The sequence below is a fragment of the Patiria miniata genome, unplaced genomic scaffold, assembly GCF_015706575.1.
Source record: "Patiria miniata isolate m_02_andy unplaced genomic scaffold, ASM1570657v1 HiC_scaffold_19, whole genome shotgun sequence".
NCBI classification, from domain to species: domain Eukaryota; kingdom Metazoa; phylum Echinodermata; class Asteroidea; order Valvatida; family Asterinidae; genus Patiria; species Patiria miniata.
In genome coordinates this window covers 15,180,717-15,198,733 of record NW_024037057.1, presented here as the reverse complement: position 1 = coordinate 15,198,733, position 18,017 = coordinate 15,180,717, and the positions used below count along the sequence as shown (strand labels likewise).

The following is an 18,017-nucleotide window of genomic DNA, read 5'->3' as shown; positions in this document are numbered from 1 at the left end:
TGACCTGGAAGTGCGATTCGGTTCAAGAGATCGAGATGAACTTGACCACAAAATTGCTGTAGTGAAATTCCAAGATGGCTCACAATCAGGGGACATTTGTTTATCTAAATCCTCATTTTACAAATGATCCCTTAGATGCATAAATCATTGCACCCAGTCATGGCTCTAAAGCTTAGTCTTGACATCACTAGTTATTATCAATATGAAGGAATTAATAATAGACAGACAAATATAGATAATTATAAGCTACTAAAACGTACCTGTGTTTAAATATCAATCACCGTGTTGGATCCTTCACTGTTGCAGCTGACTTGAAATGAATTCCCGCTGAGTAGGCTAGGCGTGCATACAAATGTTCAAAAATGGCGGAGTGAAACACAGATGCGGCACCAGTGACATAGTTTACACATATGACATGGCTCGTGGGTTGGTATTAACTAAAATGCAATGGGGCTACTTCGAACAAGTGATTTGTGCTCTGTCAAAGGTATTGGGTGATTTTCAGAGTTCAATCGTTTTGCTTGGCTGCCATTTGTACGTTTGACAATACTGCACACGATACACAAGGCCACTGCCACACAAGCATTCCATATTTATTTTTGAAGAGTGAACCCGAACAAAAATAACTTGCCAATGCCGTCCACTTATATCAGGTTGCAATTTAGTGAACACATGGTATTGCAAAAAAAAAAAATTTTCCTTGACCCTTTAGAGCGGAGACGGGATAGCCATGCAAACTGTGTTGTCTGGATTGGTTTACTTTGATTAGTCTAATTAATGCATGTACATCATCTGGTATTTTTTTATGATAGGAAATTGGTCCTTTCTTAGTTTGGAACAACATAAAGTTGATTGCATTGCTATTTCACTCCACTGTTAATGGTTGATTTAAAAGTAGAACAAGAAGTGAGAATAGATCCTTGCGAGTCTACAATTTGTGTTCCTGTGATAATATATACCAATCAGTTGGCCTACATTCCCTGCAAAAGTGAGGGAGCTGTGCGACTGAATCCCCTTTAAGTAGTCGGTAATGGTAAAGAATTTGAAGTCACCGACGGTTTGGGCCAAGGCTATAATTAGTTTTTGATCATTAACACAAAGAAGGGCGCCAACACACAGAAACTCTGAACACGGGTAGACCTAGTCATGCAAAACCGGGGCACGTCAGTCATTCTTTACACCACACAGATCGGGGGGGGGGGAACAGGTGTTGCTGTCTGGCATCAATATTAAAGGTACTACTCACTTGGGGGGGGGGGGTGCGAGAAGTGGTCGGATTTCGCATCTCCAAAACGGTTCTTACAAAATGTGCATTGTTTTCACGTTTAAACTTTAGAAACAGCCTCATTACAGGAACATACGTTTTTACGATTGATTATTGAAAATGGTTGTCATTAACAACTTTAAATCAATAAAATATATACTGATTGGAATCTTCGCTTGATGGTTTGTAAAAACACTAATTTTCTTCAATCAGTTATTTAGTTGATTTTCTGAGAAGAAATGTTTTTAATACCAAGCGTTTGCCTTTCATAAGGTTTGTGATTGCCGCACAGTGTATTAAGTCAATGTAGCGCCCTCAACCGCCTAGTCTATTGCTCACTGTAGCGTACAGAACGGACAGAGGACCCTGTGGTTTTATTGGTTTTTCTCATATAAATACAGTGAAATTTAAAGAAATCCAGCTGGAAATGTGAGGTAGCCGTGGAACTGACTCCCCCCCCCCCCTTAAGTATTCGGCATTGGTAAAGACTTTGAAGTCATCGACTTTTTATGGCCAAGGATACATGTAGTTGGTTTTGAGCAATAACACAAAAAAGGTCACCGACACACAGAAACTGTGAACATGGGTAAATCTAGTCATGCAAAACCGGGGCACGTCACCGTACAGATTAGGGGAAAACCCCACAAATATGACACTGAGGCATTGGTCTCGTGTTCTGAAGGTGGTGCTGTCTTGTAGGTGGTAACAATATTAAAGGTACAGCACTGACTCCGTGTTTCACATTTAAGGAGTGGATTAGGATCCTTTTCACGAAAATTTGCAGCAGACGGGTTTTTACAAAACTTGCGAATTGAATATAAAACTTATTTTGAAATGTTCACGCTTTAACGTTTAGAACACCCTCTTTAAAGGAAAATACGATTGTGTGATTTGGAAATGGCTTATAAAAAAACCTTGAAATCGATATCTTTTCTAGAGGGGGGTGCAAATTAGAGGAGGGCACAATTTGTTCACAAAATCTTTGTACTTTCTCCAGCATATTTTCAATTTATCAGTTTTTTGGAGGGTGGGCGGGGGACATTTCCCCACCCCACCCCACCACACCGCTGCGGACACTCATGGTGTGAAATAAATTAACAGCAAACAGACTATGCACCTTGTCTTCCTTTTTTTTTTCTTTCTTTCTTTTTTCTCCTATTTTTTTTTCTGTGGGGGAGGGGGGGGGGGGCTTGCCTTATCCAGGCGTCGCCCATGTGCATGCGTCGTTGAGCCGTTTATATCGCTTCACGAGTAGTACGTGCAATGGCGCACCTACTTGACATAACCGTCAGTGCCGGACTTTTCCAAACAAACCATTAATGCCCTATACTTAATTATAGCGCCAACTATTTGATAACTTAATTGTTATTCATGAAACCTTACAAAGAACCTTGCTAACTAGTTACATACTAAGGGATTTAGTTGCATACCTGAATAACTGAAATTGGGTGCTTTGGATGGAGCTGGCATGTATGGAATGTGATGAAAACAGATACAATAGTGTAACAGGTGTATTAAGCTAATCATGTCCAGCACTTGCGTGGATTAGCAAAACAAAAATAGGAAAAAGGGACCACGGTCTATATGTGGTAAAGTGTACTGCAAGTAAGTGAATCAACATCAAGTTCTCTAGCAATTGCATATAAAGTAAAAAGGGCAAGGAAGGCAAATTATTCTCAAGCAGAGCTCTAACTCTTTACGGCAAACAAGTATGAGGAATTAACATATATTATTGATGCTAAGTATAAGGATGCAAACACTAACAAGAAAAAAGAAAGATGCATGGGCACTATTTTCAGCCACTACCGTGCAAGATTTCCCACAGGTTGAAAGATCATTGAATGATTTGAAATTAGATTATCAAAATTACAATCCGAGTCAAGAGAATGCACTGGCTCTTGAACTTGAATTGTTCTTGAGTCTGGAGAAATGGTAGCACATAGCAACGGATGAAAACTGGTGTACAAGTGAGTGGATGTTTCACCGTATGACGTATAATCCCGCCTAGCCTGCGCCTATTGGATGATTTTCCGCTAAAAAGCCCAGAATTTTTGTTCACTTTATTCAGCGTGGGATGCATGTATTCTAGAGAGCGCTTTTCATATTCAGTTCTAGGTCCACCACACATTTCACCGTATACCACCGATTTTATTTCGTAATAATCCATAACCAAAGTTTCACAATTTTCAGTACATTGAAATATTTCAACCTGTTACTATAAAATCACGAGGCTAAGAAATAGTGCGAACAACTATTGTCTAAGTAAATTAATTCCTAACAACATTATACAAATTGGCTCCGTGCACAAGCGCCCCCTCATCGGCGAGAAAGGGCGAGTTGGTGGAGATCGCAAACATCGTGACATTCAAAACACATTTTCGACGACGCCCAACGCTCACCCGAAGACGCGCGTCTTTGTGCACATTCATAACACAATAGGTCGTGCATACTTCACGCTGTACACGCTCGAATCAGTACGCACACGCGTTAAGTCCTTTCCATGGGGCTTTCAAAGTGGAAAAAAGCGCCATCCTTTGTTGGTGCACTGAGCCCATAGAGTATCATAAAAGTACAATAATGTTCACCATGTTATCTTGAATTCACGTTGCCAAGCAATGAAGCTAACAAACGTTGTCTACGTTAATAATTAAATCAATATACATAAAGTATCATAAAAGTACCTTAATATTCACCATGTTATCTATGAATTCACGCGGTTAAGCAATGAGGCTAACAAGCATTGTCTACGTTAATGATTTAAAATAGTATACATAGAGAGTATCATAAAAGTACCTTAATATTCACCATGTTATCTATGAATTCACGCGGTCAAGCAATGAGGCTAACAAGCAATGTCTACGGTAATGATTTAAAATAGTATACATAGAGAGTATCATCAGAGTACATTAATATTCACCATGTTATCTATGAATACAAGCGGTCAATCAATTAGGCTAATAAGCATTGTCTAAGGTAATGATTTAAAATAGTTTACATAGAGAGTATCATAAAAAAGTACCTTAATATTCACCATGTTATCTATGAATACACGCGGTCAAGCAATGAGGCTAACAAACATTGTCTACGGTAATGATTTAAAATAGTATACATAGAGAGTATCATAAAAAGTACCTTAATATTCACCATGTTATCTATGAATACACGCGGTCAATCAATGAGGCTAACAAGCATTGTCTACGGTAATGATTTAAAATAGTATAGAAGCATAAAAGTACCTTAATATTCACCATGTTATCTATGAATACACGCGGTCAAGCAATGAGGCTAACAAGCATTGTCTATGGTAATGATTTAAATAGTATACATAGAGAGTATCATAAAAGTACATTAATATTCACCATGTTATCTATGAATTCACGCGGTCAAGCAATGAGGCTAACAAGCAATGTGTACGTTAATGATTTAAAATAGAATACATAGAGAGTATCATAAAAAGTTCATTAATATTCACCGTGTTATCTATGAATACACGCAATCAAGCAATGAGGCTATATCAGTATCGTCTACGTTAATAATTAGTTAAACTGTTTAACAACACTTTACATACTACAGTATCTTACAAATAAGTATGAATACAGAGACCCACACTTATGTTTACGTTATAACTGCCATGGAAATGCCTAATTATACGGCGCTGTTTAGGAACACGACATTTTGTTTGACTTCTAAACGTTCGTGTTTTTAAAATGTTTCTAAGTTGAGTGCCACACTTTAAAACAATAAACGCTGAACGCGTTTTTGAACCCAAAACACCAGCGTTTGTAAGTTAAACAAGATGTTGAGTGTTTCTAAACAGCACCATTAACAATGCGTTCATAACGTTGATGGAACATTTAATTTTGGTTTCCGACAGACAAATGTCAGTTGTAGAGGCTGTAAAACGTGAAGCGGATTTGTTACGGTTGTATTTCTGAAACATGAATAACTGAATCATGAATCTGAGAAATCTAACGTAGTATGCCTTTAACCGTATAGTAAATGGAGTCTCACCCATTAAACGTGTTCAAATGTTAATACATTGTTGCCAAAAAGTGCTGATAATGTGTTAAAACGTTAAACACCAGATTGTATAGTGTATATATTAAACGAATGCATGCGATTAAGCAATACGGCAAACAACGAATATCCTAGGCATTTAAACGTGTTAACAATAATATACAAATAACGTTTCCGATACAACCATGATTACAATTTATAAACACTTATGGATTAACTCATATCCACCATTTACCATTCAGTTAAGCAATAAGGCAAACAACTATTCTCCATAGTATTCGCAAGATTTTATGCATAAAGCATATTACAAATAAACTTTACAAATAAACTTTACAGATGTACTGCCATAATTAAGAAGCACAATAATAATTTGCTTGAAATAGTCTTTTTCAGTTACAAGCAGCTGCATAATTAAATCGGCTACTTCAGGCCCTCTTTGTGATGTATGGGTATCTGAGTAAAGAATCTGGCATATGTTCGTTAAAACATTTTAAAATGTTTATAACGTGTCTACACTATAAATTGTTGCTAAAGAGCGTTTATAATTTGTTCAAAAGCTGAACGCTAGGTGTTTTAGTTTTCAATTTAATTAAACGAATTCATGCGGTTAAGCAATGAGGCAAACTGTCTTAACATTATACGTGATTTTTTTTACGAACAAAATCAATCTTACCTATATACAACCATGATTACATTATTTATTACAAACTTTTGTGTTAATTTCAATATACCATTCATTTTGATTATAGTAAGCCAAAATTCAACTGTTCTTATAAAGCTCATTACACTACCTTTCGTAGGATTTGTACGTTTGCACGATAATGTCAGCGATCACAATAATTGTGCGACACAATGTAACAAAATATTGTAATTTATGTTGTAAGACTGAGAGATGTCAACTGTGGTGGGTAAGTTCTCCTACATAACTACCAACAACCGTTGAAATCCCTGTCTCCTGACGACAAGCAGAGCATTTTGTCCGAAACGTTGCGTTTCCCCCGGTTTTTTTTTCCAAACCACGCAAACTCACACAATAGTTTCTTCTCGCGTGGTGCCACCGCAAACTTACTCATTACATTTGAAACCTTCAATGTTATCATTATAAAAACCATCACGCTGCCAAGTAATAGAATAGTGTGCATACGTCTGTTACAATCACAGATATAATTACTTAAAACTTTCCTGAACAGCATCTTGTTGGTTCCTTAAAATGCAATATCTACCATGTAATTATACACAATCCCCTATCTAATCATGTGATTGCGAATTTCACTATATACGTTAAAACATAATGTAAATACACGATATTGAAATGGTTATAAAATATTATGTTATATTGTGAGATATGATAAAAAAAAAAGATGTTACAATCTCCATAGAACTGTATTGTGGCACTGTTACATTTGTAATATGTTTGACCAGTTAACAATTTTCGGCTCAAAATATCAATTTCTGATCGTAACCTAAGTTCGCTAAGCCGGTAGTACAAGGCGAGTATACTACAGCCACTAGAAGTCACAAGTCAACAAAAGTCATACAAAATAGTTTTCTTTGACAAAAATACTAAACAGAAAAAAAGAGCAAAAAATACAGAAAAAAAAGAGCTAAAATTCAAGCCAGCAAGCGCAAGGTTCCGGGCCTCACCGCAGCATTTATACATTTCATTTAGACTACTGAAGTTCTACTTGTCAAAGAAAAATCAAACGAGTCCTACTCTTGATTCTAAATAACTCTGTTGTTTACCAATGAAATAAAACAAAAGATTAAGATAATGTAACCAATGCATGGCAGATGTTACGGAGCGAGTTTCATTAGCTTTGTGCAAAGGGGTGAGATTTAAACGCCACAAAAAAAAAAATACTCGCTTTCAGAATCTGCCACTTTTGACTTGGCGTCCTCCAGCGTCGATACACCGCTGGAGACGTTGGTGGAAGGCGCGTGCTGCGACGGAAGGCTTCTGAAGGAATGCGCGATAACCCATGATGTCATTGCACACCTCCTCGATCGTTTGGGGCAACACACGATCGAGGTGTGTAAAGACATCAGGGGTGATCCTGCATTCCACCAGAAGATTTCGACCGCAGCAGGCGCCATCCGCTACCGTCTACAGCACTGTATCGACATTCTGAAAGTGATTATTTTTGTTCGTATGGCGTTTACATATCACCCTCCTGCACAAAGCTGATCAAACTCACTCCATAAAATGTGTCATGCCTTGTTACATGATCTAAATCACAATGGTTGGATTCTGTTGGTAAACAACAGAGTTATTTATGATCAAAAAAGTAGGACATGTTTTTGGTTGACACGTAGTATTTAGTTGCATTATGGCTATATTCAGTATAAGAAATCGTCTCTCATCATTTCTTGATCCATTCTGCGCATCTGTTTGGAAAGAACAAAATATAAAGTCATTGCACTAAAAACTAAAGGTTTGGTTAGGCCCTATATACTCAGAACTGATGTAATATTGTTCGCAATGCCAAGAGGATTGTATGTACTACGTGTTGTAAAACAGTACACACGCATTTGGAAAGTTGGCACCGCGAGGTAAGCATTTGTAATAGAAAACAAAGTGTACTTACCAGTGCTGGGCCTGGTATCATGTATGGAGAGTAAGGCCCCGAGAAGCCGTCCTCTCTACGATAGTTAGTACTATAGTCATAGGCCCCATAGAATGCGCGTGCGTCGTCCATTGATCCATCGTCCATTGCCTGCATTGTCATGGCAAACAGCACACAAAGTGTTAGTACCACTTAGTAAGTGCCACTTAATAACAAAAATAGTGCTTAATTAAAAAAAAGTAAGTGTTCTTACTTCAAAGTTCAAAGTTTTGTGATCGGAAAAATACTCTGTGTACATAATTAAGTTCACCAAAGAAATGACTTTGAAAAGTACTACATAAATGAATTGGAGAGCACTCCCTTTAGAACATGAACAAAGGCCTTTGTGATTCGGCTTGTTGTGTGAATATTTAACATCATGCTTACCGAGATGGTGCGGGGCATGATAGCAGGACGAGTCCAATTCCTCACTCCGTAGCGATAACGCTGTCTGGCATGGTCCATATCCTATTTGGAATAAATGGTAGGGATTTACAAAAGTTGCACAGAATACAAATGTTGCAAAGGCTTTCGGTCGCAAAAGTAATAACTGAAAAAAAGTGAAACTACATTGGTCCCTTTTATCATTCAGCGTTTGCCAGACTTGAGAGCAAAGTACTAGAAAATTTGGCTGACTTGATACTTGTTTGCGCGTGATAATACAATAACCGAGTTGTATCATGACATGTTAAATAAAGATGGCACATTAATCCATGATTGATGTATTTAGTCCTTCAGGCTTTGCACATTTGTTACAACTGATCATATAGTAACCAACTGATAATGTATCACCTACCGATACTGTCTTGACCGCTAATGTAACAACAATCGACTGATAGTGTTAGTACATTTTTACTACACTTTCGGTCGATTTCTGTTATATTATCGGTTAGTGGTACAGTATCGGTCAATTTTTGTGACATTATCGGTTGGTGATACATTATCCGTTGGTTACTACATTATCAGTTGTAATACACATTCTTTCATAAGCTATTAATTGTTCCTCAATTACAGTCGATTGTGTAAACATTACTGTGCCAAATATTGTCAATGGAAGCTCCATATCCAGTTTACCTGTTGTGCAAAACGTCTACGTCGTTGAGAAGCAGAGCGACCTGCCTTGATAACGCAAGCGCATAGCATGACAACAATGCTGCATAACAGGAGTGCACCGGCTGTAGTGACAGTGGCAATGATTCCTCCGTTCCCAGGTTCATCTGGTTTATAAAATCAATCGGAATAAACATCCCTTACTATTCATTATGCAACCTAAATGCTACTGAATAAATACACCATGTCCTCGATTGAACGTATTTCACTCTAAAACGTCTCGTCCCTAGTTTCAATCAGTGGAAGTGAATTTTCTATTTTGGGAAATAAAAGATTGCATGGAGCAACGAAAAAAATTAATAATTTGAGACCTTGAATTGAAAAATCATCAGGATTGTATCAATGCTTTTCACAAGCCAGTCCGTGGGTCGTCAATTGTGTCGTTTAAACCTATTCACACCGAACTCGCTTATCGAGATGAACAAAACATTCCACAATTTAACCGTTGAACAAAAGGCCATTTGATTCATATTGGTATTTATTATTGGCAAACATTCAATATTGAAGCGAGTGTCTCTTGTTGTCATTCGCCATTTGCCCTATTGGGCACACATTTCGCACCTGTTTCCTCGCAGGAGGTTCCCGTGTAACCATCCGGGCACCTAAGAAATGATAACAATTTGAGTAAGTTAATGATTACAACTATTAATAAGCATCTTTTTTTTACTCGTTTAATTTGCCTTAACATTTTCAATTGTCCTCAACTCAGTGACTTTCTTACCTTAGTAAGATAATCTTTAATTAATCTTCGAAATTGAAGAGATGTTCAAATTACAGCTTAATTCACATCATATCAGAAGACTTGTGACAGCATAAGAATATATAATAACCAAGCCATTAGAGAAATTATCTAAGTTTCAAGTGCACGACGTTTTCATTTTTAAAAAAAGATTTGCAGAACTTACTCGCACGTATACACATAATCTGGGAAACTTCCAGTTCGTGTACAATCGCCTCCATTTTGACAGCGATATGCCGGACAAGCTTCAGTCCGGGCTGTGTTATAAATACAAACATGAAAAGAGGAACTCAGAAGACACCATTTGACTTACAATTACATGTACTTTTAAACTAACAAACTATTGTTGTTTATATTTTGTTTATTGCGTCAGAGCAAACGGATTTGGAAGTTAGCATTTTGTACAGATCAAGTCCTAGACAATTCATTCATGCAATAGTTTTTGCATTACTATATTTTTTATCTTGTAATGAAATGAATGATTCCGTACATGCACCATGTCATTTTGTCTCACAAACATAAAACAGACCTTTGAGGAAAGACATTTTAGATAAATATCTGGTGAAAACCTCTGAAATTAAACAGGGACAGAATTGCCATACGTGGAGCGAATAGAACGCTGTTGTGATGCCACACTATGGGCTGAAAATAAACGAACATGAATCACAAGTCGGCTTATTTAAGGCACGTTTGCGCATGTTGCAATACTTATATATCAAAAACAAAATACTTTGAGGTATAATTCAAGTTGCATAACGGCTTCAATTAATATGACATTTACTTCTTGCACCCAAGAATTGCGTTGTTTTATATCGCGCCCAAAGATGTGGCATATTTCCATTATATTCGCTCGGGAATGAATTGGACCTAGCTTAAAAAAAAAAAAAACATTTATGGGCAAGGTGCACTCTCAAATCGATTTAATACATACCTGTCACGACTAAGCCCGATGGATCAATGGTGAGTGAGTTGTCTATCTGTCCGTTATTGGCAATCGCGTCGTCGCGAAGCACTTCTCTGATAGTTGCACTCTCGATGACGGAGTTGAGAGGGGAATCTTGCCACACCATTCACCAACAAACTCCCGTCACGAACCGAGATCACTACATAATCCACTACATTGGATGTCCTGGGTGACCTGCGAAGGGCTGCAATCACCTATCATGATGCGTCAAAAAGCACAGTAAATAAAAATTATAAACAAAAATGTTGCATTACTGAAACTAATTAAAAGTCTAAATGATATATAAGAGGAAACAAATTACTGCAAATAGTCCAAACTTGACCAACAGAATTTGGGACAATGAAGCGAAAAAGTAATCATATTAAAATGACAACAATATAGACAGAGATATTCACGGGACGATGCTTGGGGAAAAGACAATTGTACAAGTGAAAGCTACCAAAAAATCAGCAAATGTTCACAACTTATACTTTATATATTTAAAGGAAGACCTTTGTGAAACAGCGCCATTTTGTGCTGGGACCTCTTTACCAAATGATGTCAACTGGAAAGATCGTTACATATCAGAATAAGAACGTTCACACAATTATAACTTAAAATGTGCTGCGTTTGCGTAATTACCACGCGAACGAAACTTCGAGGTGTAAGATGTTGGTTCTCAAAGGTAAAGATCCCATAGCCATTACTGGCCGTAGGGGCAGTGGGATGTTAGAGGTCCGCTGCGTCTTGGGCGCGGCATATGAGTGGCGGGGCCCAGTCCTCTCCTCTCGCCGTCTTACCTTCCCTGAACGAATCAGGTACGCATTTTACTGTTGGGTTATCAGAGAGTTTTTGGTCCGAATGGGATTTGAACCGCCAACCTTCCACTCCGTAGCTCCACGCTCTAACCGCTCGGCTACGTTTTTAAGCATTACTTAAACAACTGGAGATAAGTAATAGTGCGTACGGATCCCCTGCAGTTTGTATAATTCTCTGAAGTTCCCAAATGGACCTTAGTCACGAGGAAGCAATTTTTGGTCGTGTTCACTGAATGTATTTTATAAATTGTGAACTGTTGATTGGGATGGTGCCAGACTGTTTATGCATTCTAGCTCGACTTTCACTTTGTTTTAAATGTGGCTAAAAACATTAGGGTATTTTTCATCACAATTTTTTAATTATTCATCAGAGCAGACTGGTATTAATTTGAAATTAACTTTATGCCTTGCTTTCATTTCTCTCTTTAAGTTCCAAAAATGAAGATTTTACCTCGCTTTCACTTTAATATGGCCGACTCATGAATAACGCCAATAGCAGACAATCATATTTTATGTCACCCCTTGACTCTTTGGTTCAAAACGCGATGCTTGAAAATAAACAAAGGCCAAAAACTAGTGCAACGTCAAATGTTAATAGCATTTTTGGGCGTGCTATCAAATAAATGTTCAATAGACATTTGGCGGATCTCCTGTGGCAGAAACCTTTGAAATAAGATCAGTGAGAATCTAAAAGAATATATTGTAACCAGACTATGTTCTGATCGACTTCACCGTGACACAAGCTGTTAGATTCAAAATTTAATATTTGGGCACTGTGTACTTACTGCCTGGCGAATAATGATCACTACATCACGAAACTCCTGCGAGTTGCTGTCTGCGAGTCGAGAATTGAAGACCGCAGGTGCACCGTTCAGTTCAAGAATCCGTAACTGACAGCTGAACTCCATCGTCGGTTGTTCGATTGGTGCTTCTGTTGTTGCAATCACTCCTCTCCCTCCATCCCCTCCGGTCCCTCCGGCTGAAAGAAAAGGCAAGATATAATGGTCGATTCAGGAAAATGTACATCAACAGGTCTTTTGGTTTGCCTGAATGTCTTTAGGTAACTACTGAATAAGAAAAAGATAACTCGGCAACAGAAAAGCTTAATGCTATTTTGAAAGTTTTAGCCAAACAAATAAATTTCATATAAAAAGGCGCACTTGAAATTGATTCCTACTCTGTTTACCACGTTTTCGCACCAATAGACTACCTTGAATTGTATTAATTTTACATATAACTTTCATGAGGTACTGTTGTTATCGAAACCATCAATGCAGAAATATTGGTTTTGTCGCTTGTGACTGTAATGCAATAGTGATGGTCTTGTAATGGCTCGACAACCAGCTGGCATGCAACTGGATTTAATATCTTACCTTCAGTAACAGCCATTGATGGTGAAGTGGACGACTCCCCATCGTCCCCTCCATTCCCTCCGTCTGCAGTAGAGGTCTGGTCGTTCATTGCGTCTGTGGTTGCAATCCCTCCGTCTCCTCCATCCCCTCCGTTTGCTGCAGTAGATGTTTGGACGATCGAGTTATCCGTTGACATAACGCTAGTGACTCGCTCAACAGTTGATAGCTCCGAAGCTGCTTCTGTAACGGATGTCTGGTCGATCATTGTGTCTGTTGTTGCAATCCCACCGTCTACTCCATCCTCTCCGTTTGTTGTAGTTGGAGTTGATAGCCCAGGTGTTGCTTCTGTAGCGGCTGTTTCGTCGATACGGTCATCTGTTGTTGCATCCCAGCGACATGGGTATTGGTAGATAGCTCGAGTGTTCCTCCTGTGGATTTTGGTTGACTAAGGCACCTGTAGTTGCAATCCCACTTTCTTGGACAGTAGTGGATATCTGGGCCGCTGTTCCACCGGTGGACGTTAGTTCAAGTGTTGCTCCTGTGGACGTTTGCTGGACTAAGGCACTTGTTGTTGCAACGTCGGTCATTTGTTCACTAGTGGATAGCTCTTCCATTGCTTCAGTAGTGGTCATTTGGTCGGTCGTGGGGACAAGTGGTAAATCACCTGTTGTGAAGTTCGTTGATGGATTATAGTGGTTTTAAAATCAAACTACGTCAGAGTTGTCACATTTCAGAGGATCTACGAAATGAGTTTACATTTTTTTTCTCGTCCAGGAAACATGCATGATTTTTCTTAAATACCTACAAGGAACAGATGATCAAACTCTAAGTTTGTTGATGTCATTGACGTTTTGAACAAACGTTAAATAGTCCTTTAAATGTTTATGTTTGATGGTCTTCTACAGTCTCGTTGTCATGTATGTCGTAGTGCTTGGTTTTTGTTTCAGGTTTGTGTGTCGAAGATGACAAAATTACAAAGTATTGCTGCACCGTTTATCATCACGTTAGTACTATCATCATTGTAATTAAATACATAATTGTGTAACACTGCGTCAATGTACGATTTCCTTTTGTGTTATAAGTAATTATATAATATTGAATGGCTTTGAGAGGGATACAATAATATTTGCACGAGTTATAACAAATGCCCGGATGACTACAATATCAATGCTATATCAATAAAGTACCCGGATGATTTTAATATATATTTGATATATCATCCGGGTACTCTTTACAAAGCCTTCAATACGCTGATTTATTTTTACCACTAGAAGCCTGATAAATAATTGTCTTCATGCAAACTTGAATCCTCCATCCTGATTGGTCGATCCATGGCAACAGCAGTGTGATATGTGTAGCAAAATTTGATTTATTATGGTCCCAATTGCACCTTTAAACTAAGATATAGAGCGCTTGGCCACAGTAATCCATAGCAGTCATGTATTACATCTGTTCTCAAGTCAGATTAATGCACAAAACTATTTCAGAGCTTACTTTGTTCAGCTTAATTCTTTACCTACTTTACACCACAATAGAATAGTATTTGGTTGCAGTCAAACACAGATGGAGCTCTCGTGGTAGTCTTTATTGTTTACCCTCACATACTGGGAATATAAGTTCTTGCCCCATCCTCTGTACTTAGTGTTAATGCAAATATCTCCCAGCACGAAAGACACACTGCATTAGTATGCCTAATCTTGAAATTCTTGTGCATATTTTTACCAGCATATAAACCCCTTGAAAGCCCAATAGGGCGTGGACTTGCGACTGGGCATGTGGTTGATGGTTGTGTGCATTTTAGTTCCTTATTTCTAAGTTCCTGTACATTGTATGGCTGAAGGTGGAAGCCTGCTTTATGTGGCCTTCGTTTTTTGTGCAAGACGCTGTGTTTCTTTAATTTGCATCACCACCACCACCTACACCAAGGGTTCAGTGTCTGCATAGTCTTGTGAGTATGTTCCAATATTACCCCCCTTGCCCCCAGTATTTTTACATTGCCTGGTTTAGAACTACGTGTAGTATCGTAGTGGTGCCAGTCTGAACTCTGCTCTGTCAATAACTATTTAAATTCTATCATTTATATTTACATGCTCTCCCCTGGTTAATTATTTTGTAAGCGAAGAAGCGCTAATTAAATTCTCATTATTTCTATTTTCTGATATTCATATCTTGTCCCTTTTGTCGGTTTTTTGTGCACATCCACGTATTTTTTATTATTAGTAATCCCCCCAACTGACGGTGGCCTCTTTGGTCGCCGTACAATATGAGGCTGTATTGCACGGTTCAAATTGCACCCTGCGTATTGCGCTATTCCAAGATGCGAGCGACATTCCAGCTGCATGCGCTACACCGCTGAAATGTTCGTGTAAAGTGTGCTCGTTCCAACTGTACTGCGCGTCAACTTTGCTTGAAGATAAATTCCTTATCACGCTCGCGCTCGTGGAACACGGATAATGTAGTGGGACACAGACGCACTACATCATTCGTCATCCACTCGCGCTCGCGGGATAACTAATATTATCTTCAAGTAAACTTGAATCCTCGATCCTGATTGGTCGATCCATGGCAACAACAGTGTGATATGAGGCTGTAGTGCACGGTCCATGTCACACCCTGCGTATTGCGCTATTCCAAGATGCGAGCGACACTCCAACCGCCTTCGTCCTCTTGGTATGAGGGACACAGGCGCACTTCATTATTCGTGTTCCACTCGCGCTTGAGGGATAACTAATATAATAATAATATTTTGTTTAAAGCCCGATCCATCATTGGCAGCTATCCAAAAAAGTAACCGGCGTAATTATTGTTGAAAAACATACTGTTGAAAGATAGTAAGGGGACTAAACTCCCTGTGAAATTATCCTTTCTGGTAAGCTCTCATTTTGAAGAAATCAACAAAAGAAGGCATTTTAAGAAGCACCGTAGGACAATTTAAATTAGTTGTTCGTTTTGTTATTCGGCGCAGCGCGCAACAAGCATTGGAACGACGCACAGGCGCGGCGGTTGCTATAATTCGTTGGATCAGTGCGCAACATCGCGTAAAGCTGCAATTCAAAAATTCGAAACATGATTTAGCAACTTTTGTTTGAAATTGAGATCCTAGAATGCTGTTTTTCTCGAATACGAAACTGAAGCTGAGCTGAAACTTCATCATTTGAAGTTTGTTCAGTATCCTTCATTAGAGTTTAAACACTTTGTTTGCTTCAACGACAAAATGAATGACAACACTAACCTGATGAAGTTTCAGCTCAGCTTCAGCTGTATATTCCGAAAAAAACAGCATTCTAGGATCTCAATTTCAAATCAAAAGTTGCTGAATCATGTTTTAGATTGGCCTGAATTCAGCGTCCGAGACACGTTCTCACTGAGCCGGTTGCAGCTATACGCGATGCCGCGCACTGATCCGACGAATTATAGAACCGCACGCGCGTGTGCGTCGTGCCAATGCTTGCGTGCGCTTCGCCGAATAACAAAACGAACTACTAATTAAAATTTTCCTACGGTGCGTCTTAAGACGTCTTAAGACGCACCGTTGGAAAGGCCTTCTTTCGTTGATTACTTCAAAATGACAGCTTGCCAGCAAGAAAAACTTCACAGGGAGTTTAGACCACTTACTATCTTTCAACCAAGTATGTTTTTTTCAGCAAGAATTACGCCAGTTACTTTTCTGATGGCTGCAAATGATGGACTATAGCTTTAAATGTGTGTGAATATAAATTTCACATGCATTGAAGACGGCACACTTTGCTTGAGACGGACATAACCCAAATTAGCATATCTTAATGAATGGTGTTGTGACTGAATAGTAGCTGACGAACAATAAAAACGGTTTCAATAAATTAAGTCAAAATTACTAATGAAAGGGAGCTGATAGCTCTAGTGGAGCACAAACATTATAATAAGGATTTGTTAGGATATTTATCACATATTGTAACGATTTCTTTTTTTCAAAACGATCAAATGTGACCTGGGGTTGATAACGTTAATAATGTCCTCTTCATTTCATGCTTGCTGATAACTTGATTGTTGATCATCAACAACTGGTGCCTGCCTGTTCGACACAAATATCGTTGAAACCCGAGCCGCAGCAATTGGAATCAAGACCACAACAAAAATGCAAATCTGTAATAACATTCAAAAACAAATATGTTCAAATTTAATACAGTCTCATGGCAAGGAAATTAAACAAACACAAACCTATGTTAGTAGTTATTGCCACGTCATCGATTGCGATATTCGATGCAAAGTTACCACAGTGCGCCTGAATTCTTATTCCGAAGCTTGAAGTCTGGTTCATTAACAATACCTCTGCCTTAAGCCACATAGGACCATCTGTCTGCTGCCCAACCCAACCAACGATGGCTCATTACCGGGTAATTTTAAGACATTCAGACACCTAGAATTTCAGTGAGAAAAATGAAGAGGCCAAACAATAGTAATTCTATATTACATTCAATAGAATATTGAGTAATATAATTTAACCCTATTATGACACATAATGTATTCTTTGGAGCGCTTTTACCAAACGGCATAACAATACCATAAAATTACTATGACTAAGATTTTAATGTGTTACCATAACCGCTTCTTTGGTATGTCGACGATTGCCATAGCAACCGATTCAAACATTGGTAGCAAAAAAAAACAAAAAAAAAAACATTGAAATAAAATAAAGGGTTTAGATAAGAAAAAAGTTCAACAAATTGTATTCTAGACAAACACTAGCTGTTTCGGCTGTTGGAAATGACTCTTGACAAGTGATGACGACATCATAACGTCACTTTAAATTTCATCTATAACACATCTCAGTCTAAGTACCTACCGACTTTCCAAGTTACAACCATATCGGACGTAACGTCCATTTATTTATATAGGCCTAGGCCTTAGAGAAAACAATGCCCCTTTAATGTGACGTCACATGACATGTGATGACATCACTTGAATGTTCATCTACACATCCCGGCATAGGTACAAGTTACAACCAAATCGAACGTATAGATTTAGATATGGGCACTAGAAAAAATGCCATTTAATGTGACGTCATATGAAATGGAATGACTTCACTTGAATTGTCATGTATAACACTTCCCGATATAGGTACATATCAGGTTTACAACCAATTCGGACGTAGAAAAAAGTGTCCCTTTAAGGTGACGTCACAAAACATATGA

General features: G+C 38.4%; 1 protein-coding gene across 1 annotated transcript; it reads right to left on the bottom strand.

The window, feature by feature from the left end:
* Positions 1–7,460: 7,460 nt before the first annotated feature.
* On the bottom strand, positions 7,461–10,770 carry LOC119726099. The gene is made up of 7 exons (XM_038197712.1): positions 10,665–10,770; positions 9,900–9,990; positions 9,556–9,596; positions 8,959–9,101; positions 8,272–8,352; positions 7,867–7,995; positions 7,461–7,666 (listed from the first exon to the last, which is right to left on the bottom strand). Exons 4-7 carry the CDS (start codon positions 9,025–9,027, stop codon positions 7,619–7,621), a joined length of 327 nt encoding a protein of 108 aa, XP_038053640.1. The 5' UTR covers positions 9,028–9,101; positions 9,556–9,596; positions 9,900–9,990; positions 10,665–10,770; the 3' UTR covers positions 7,461–7,618.
* Between the last annotated feature and the right edge of the window lie 7,247 nt (positions 10,771–18,017).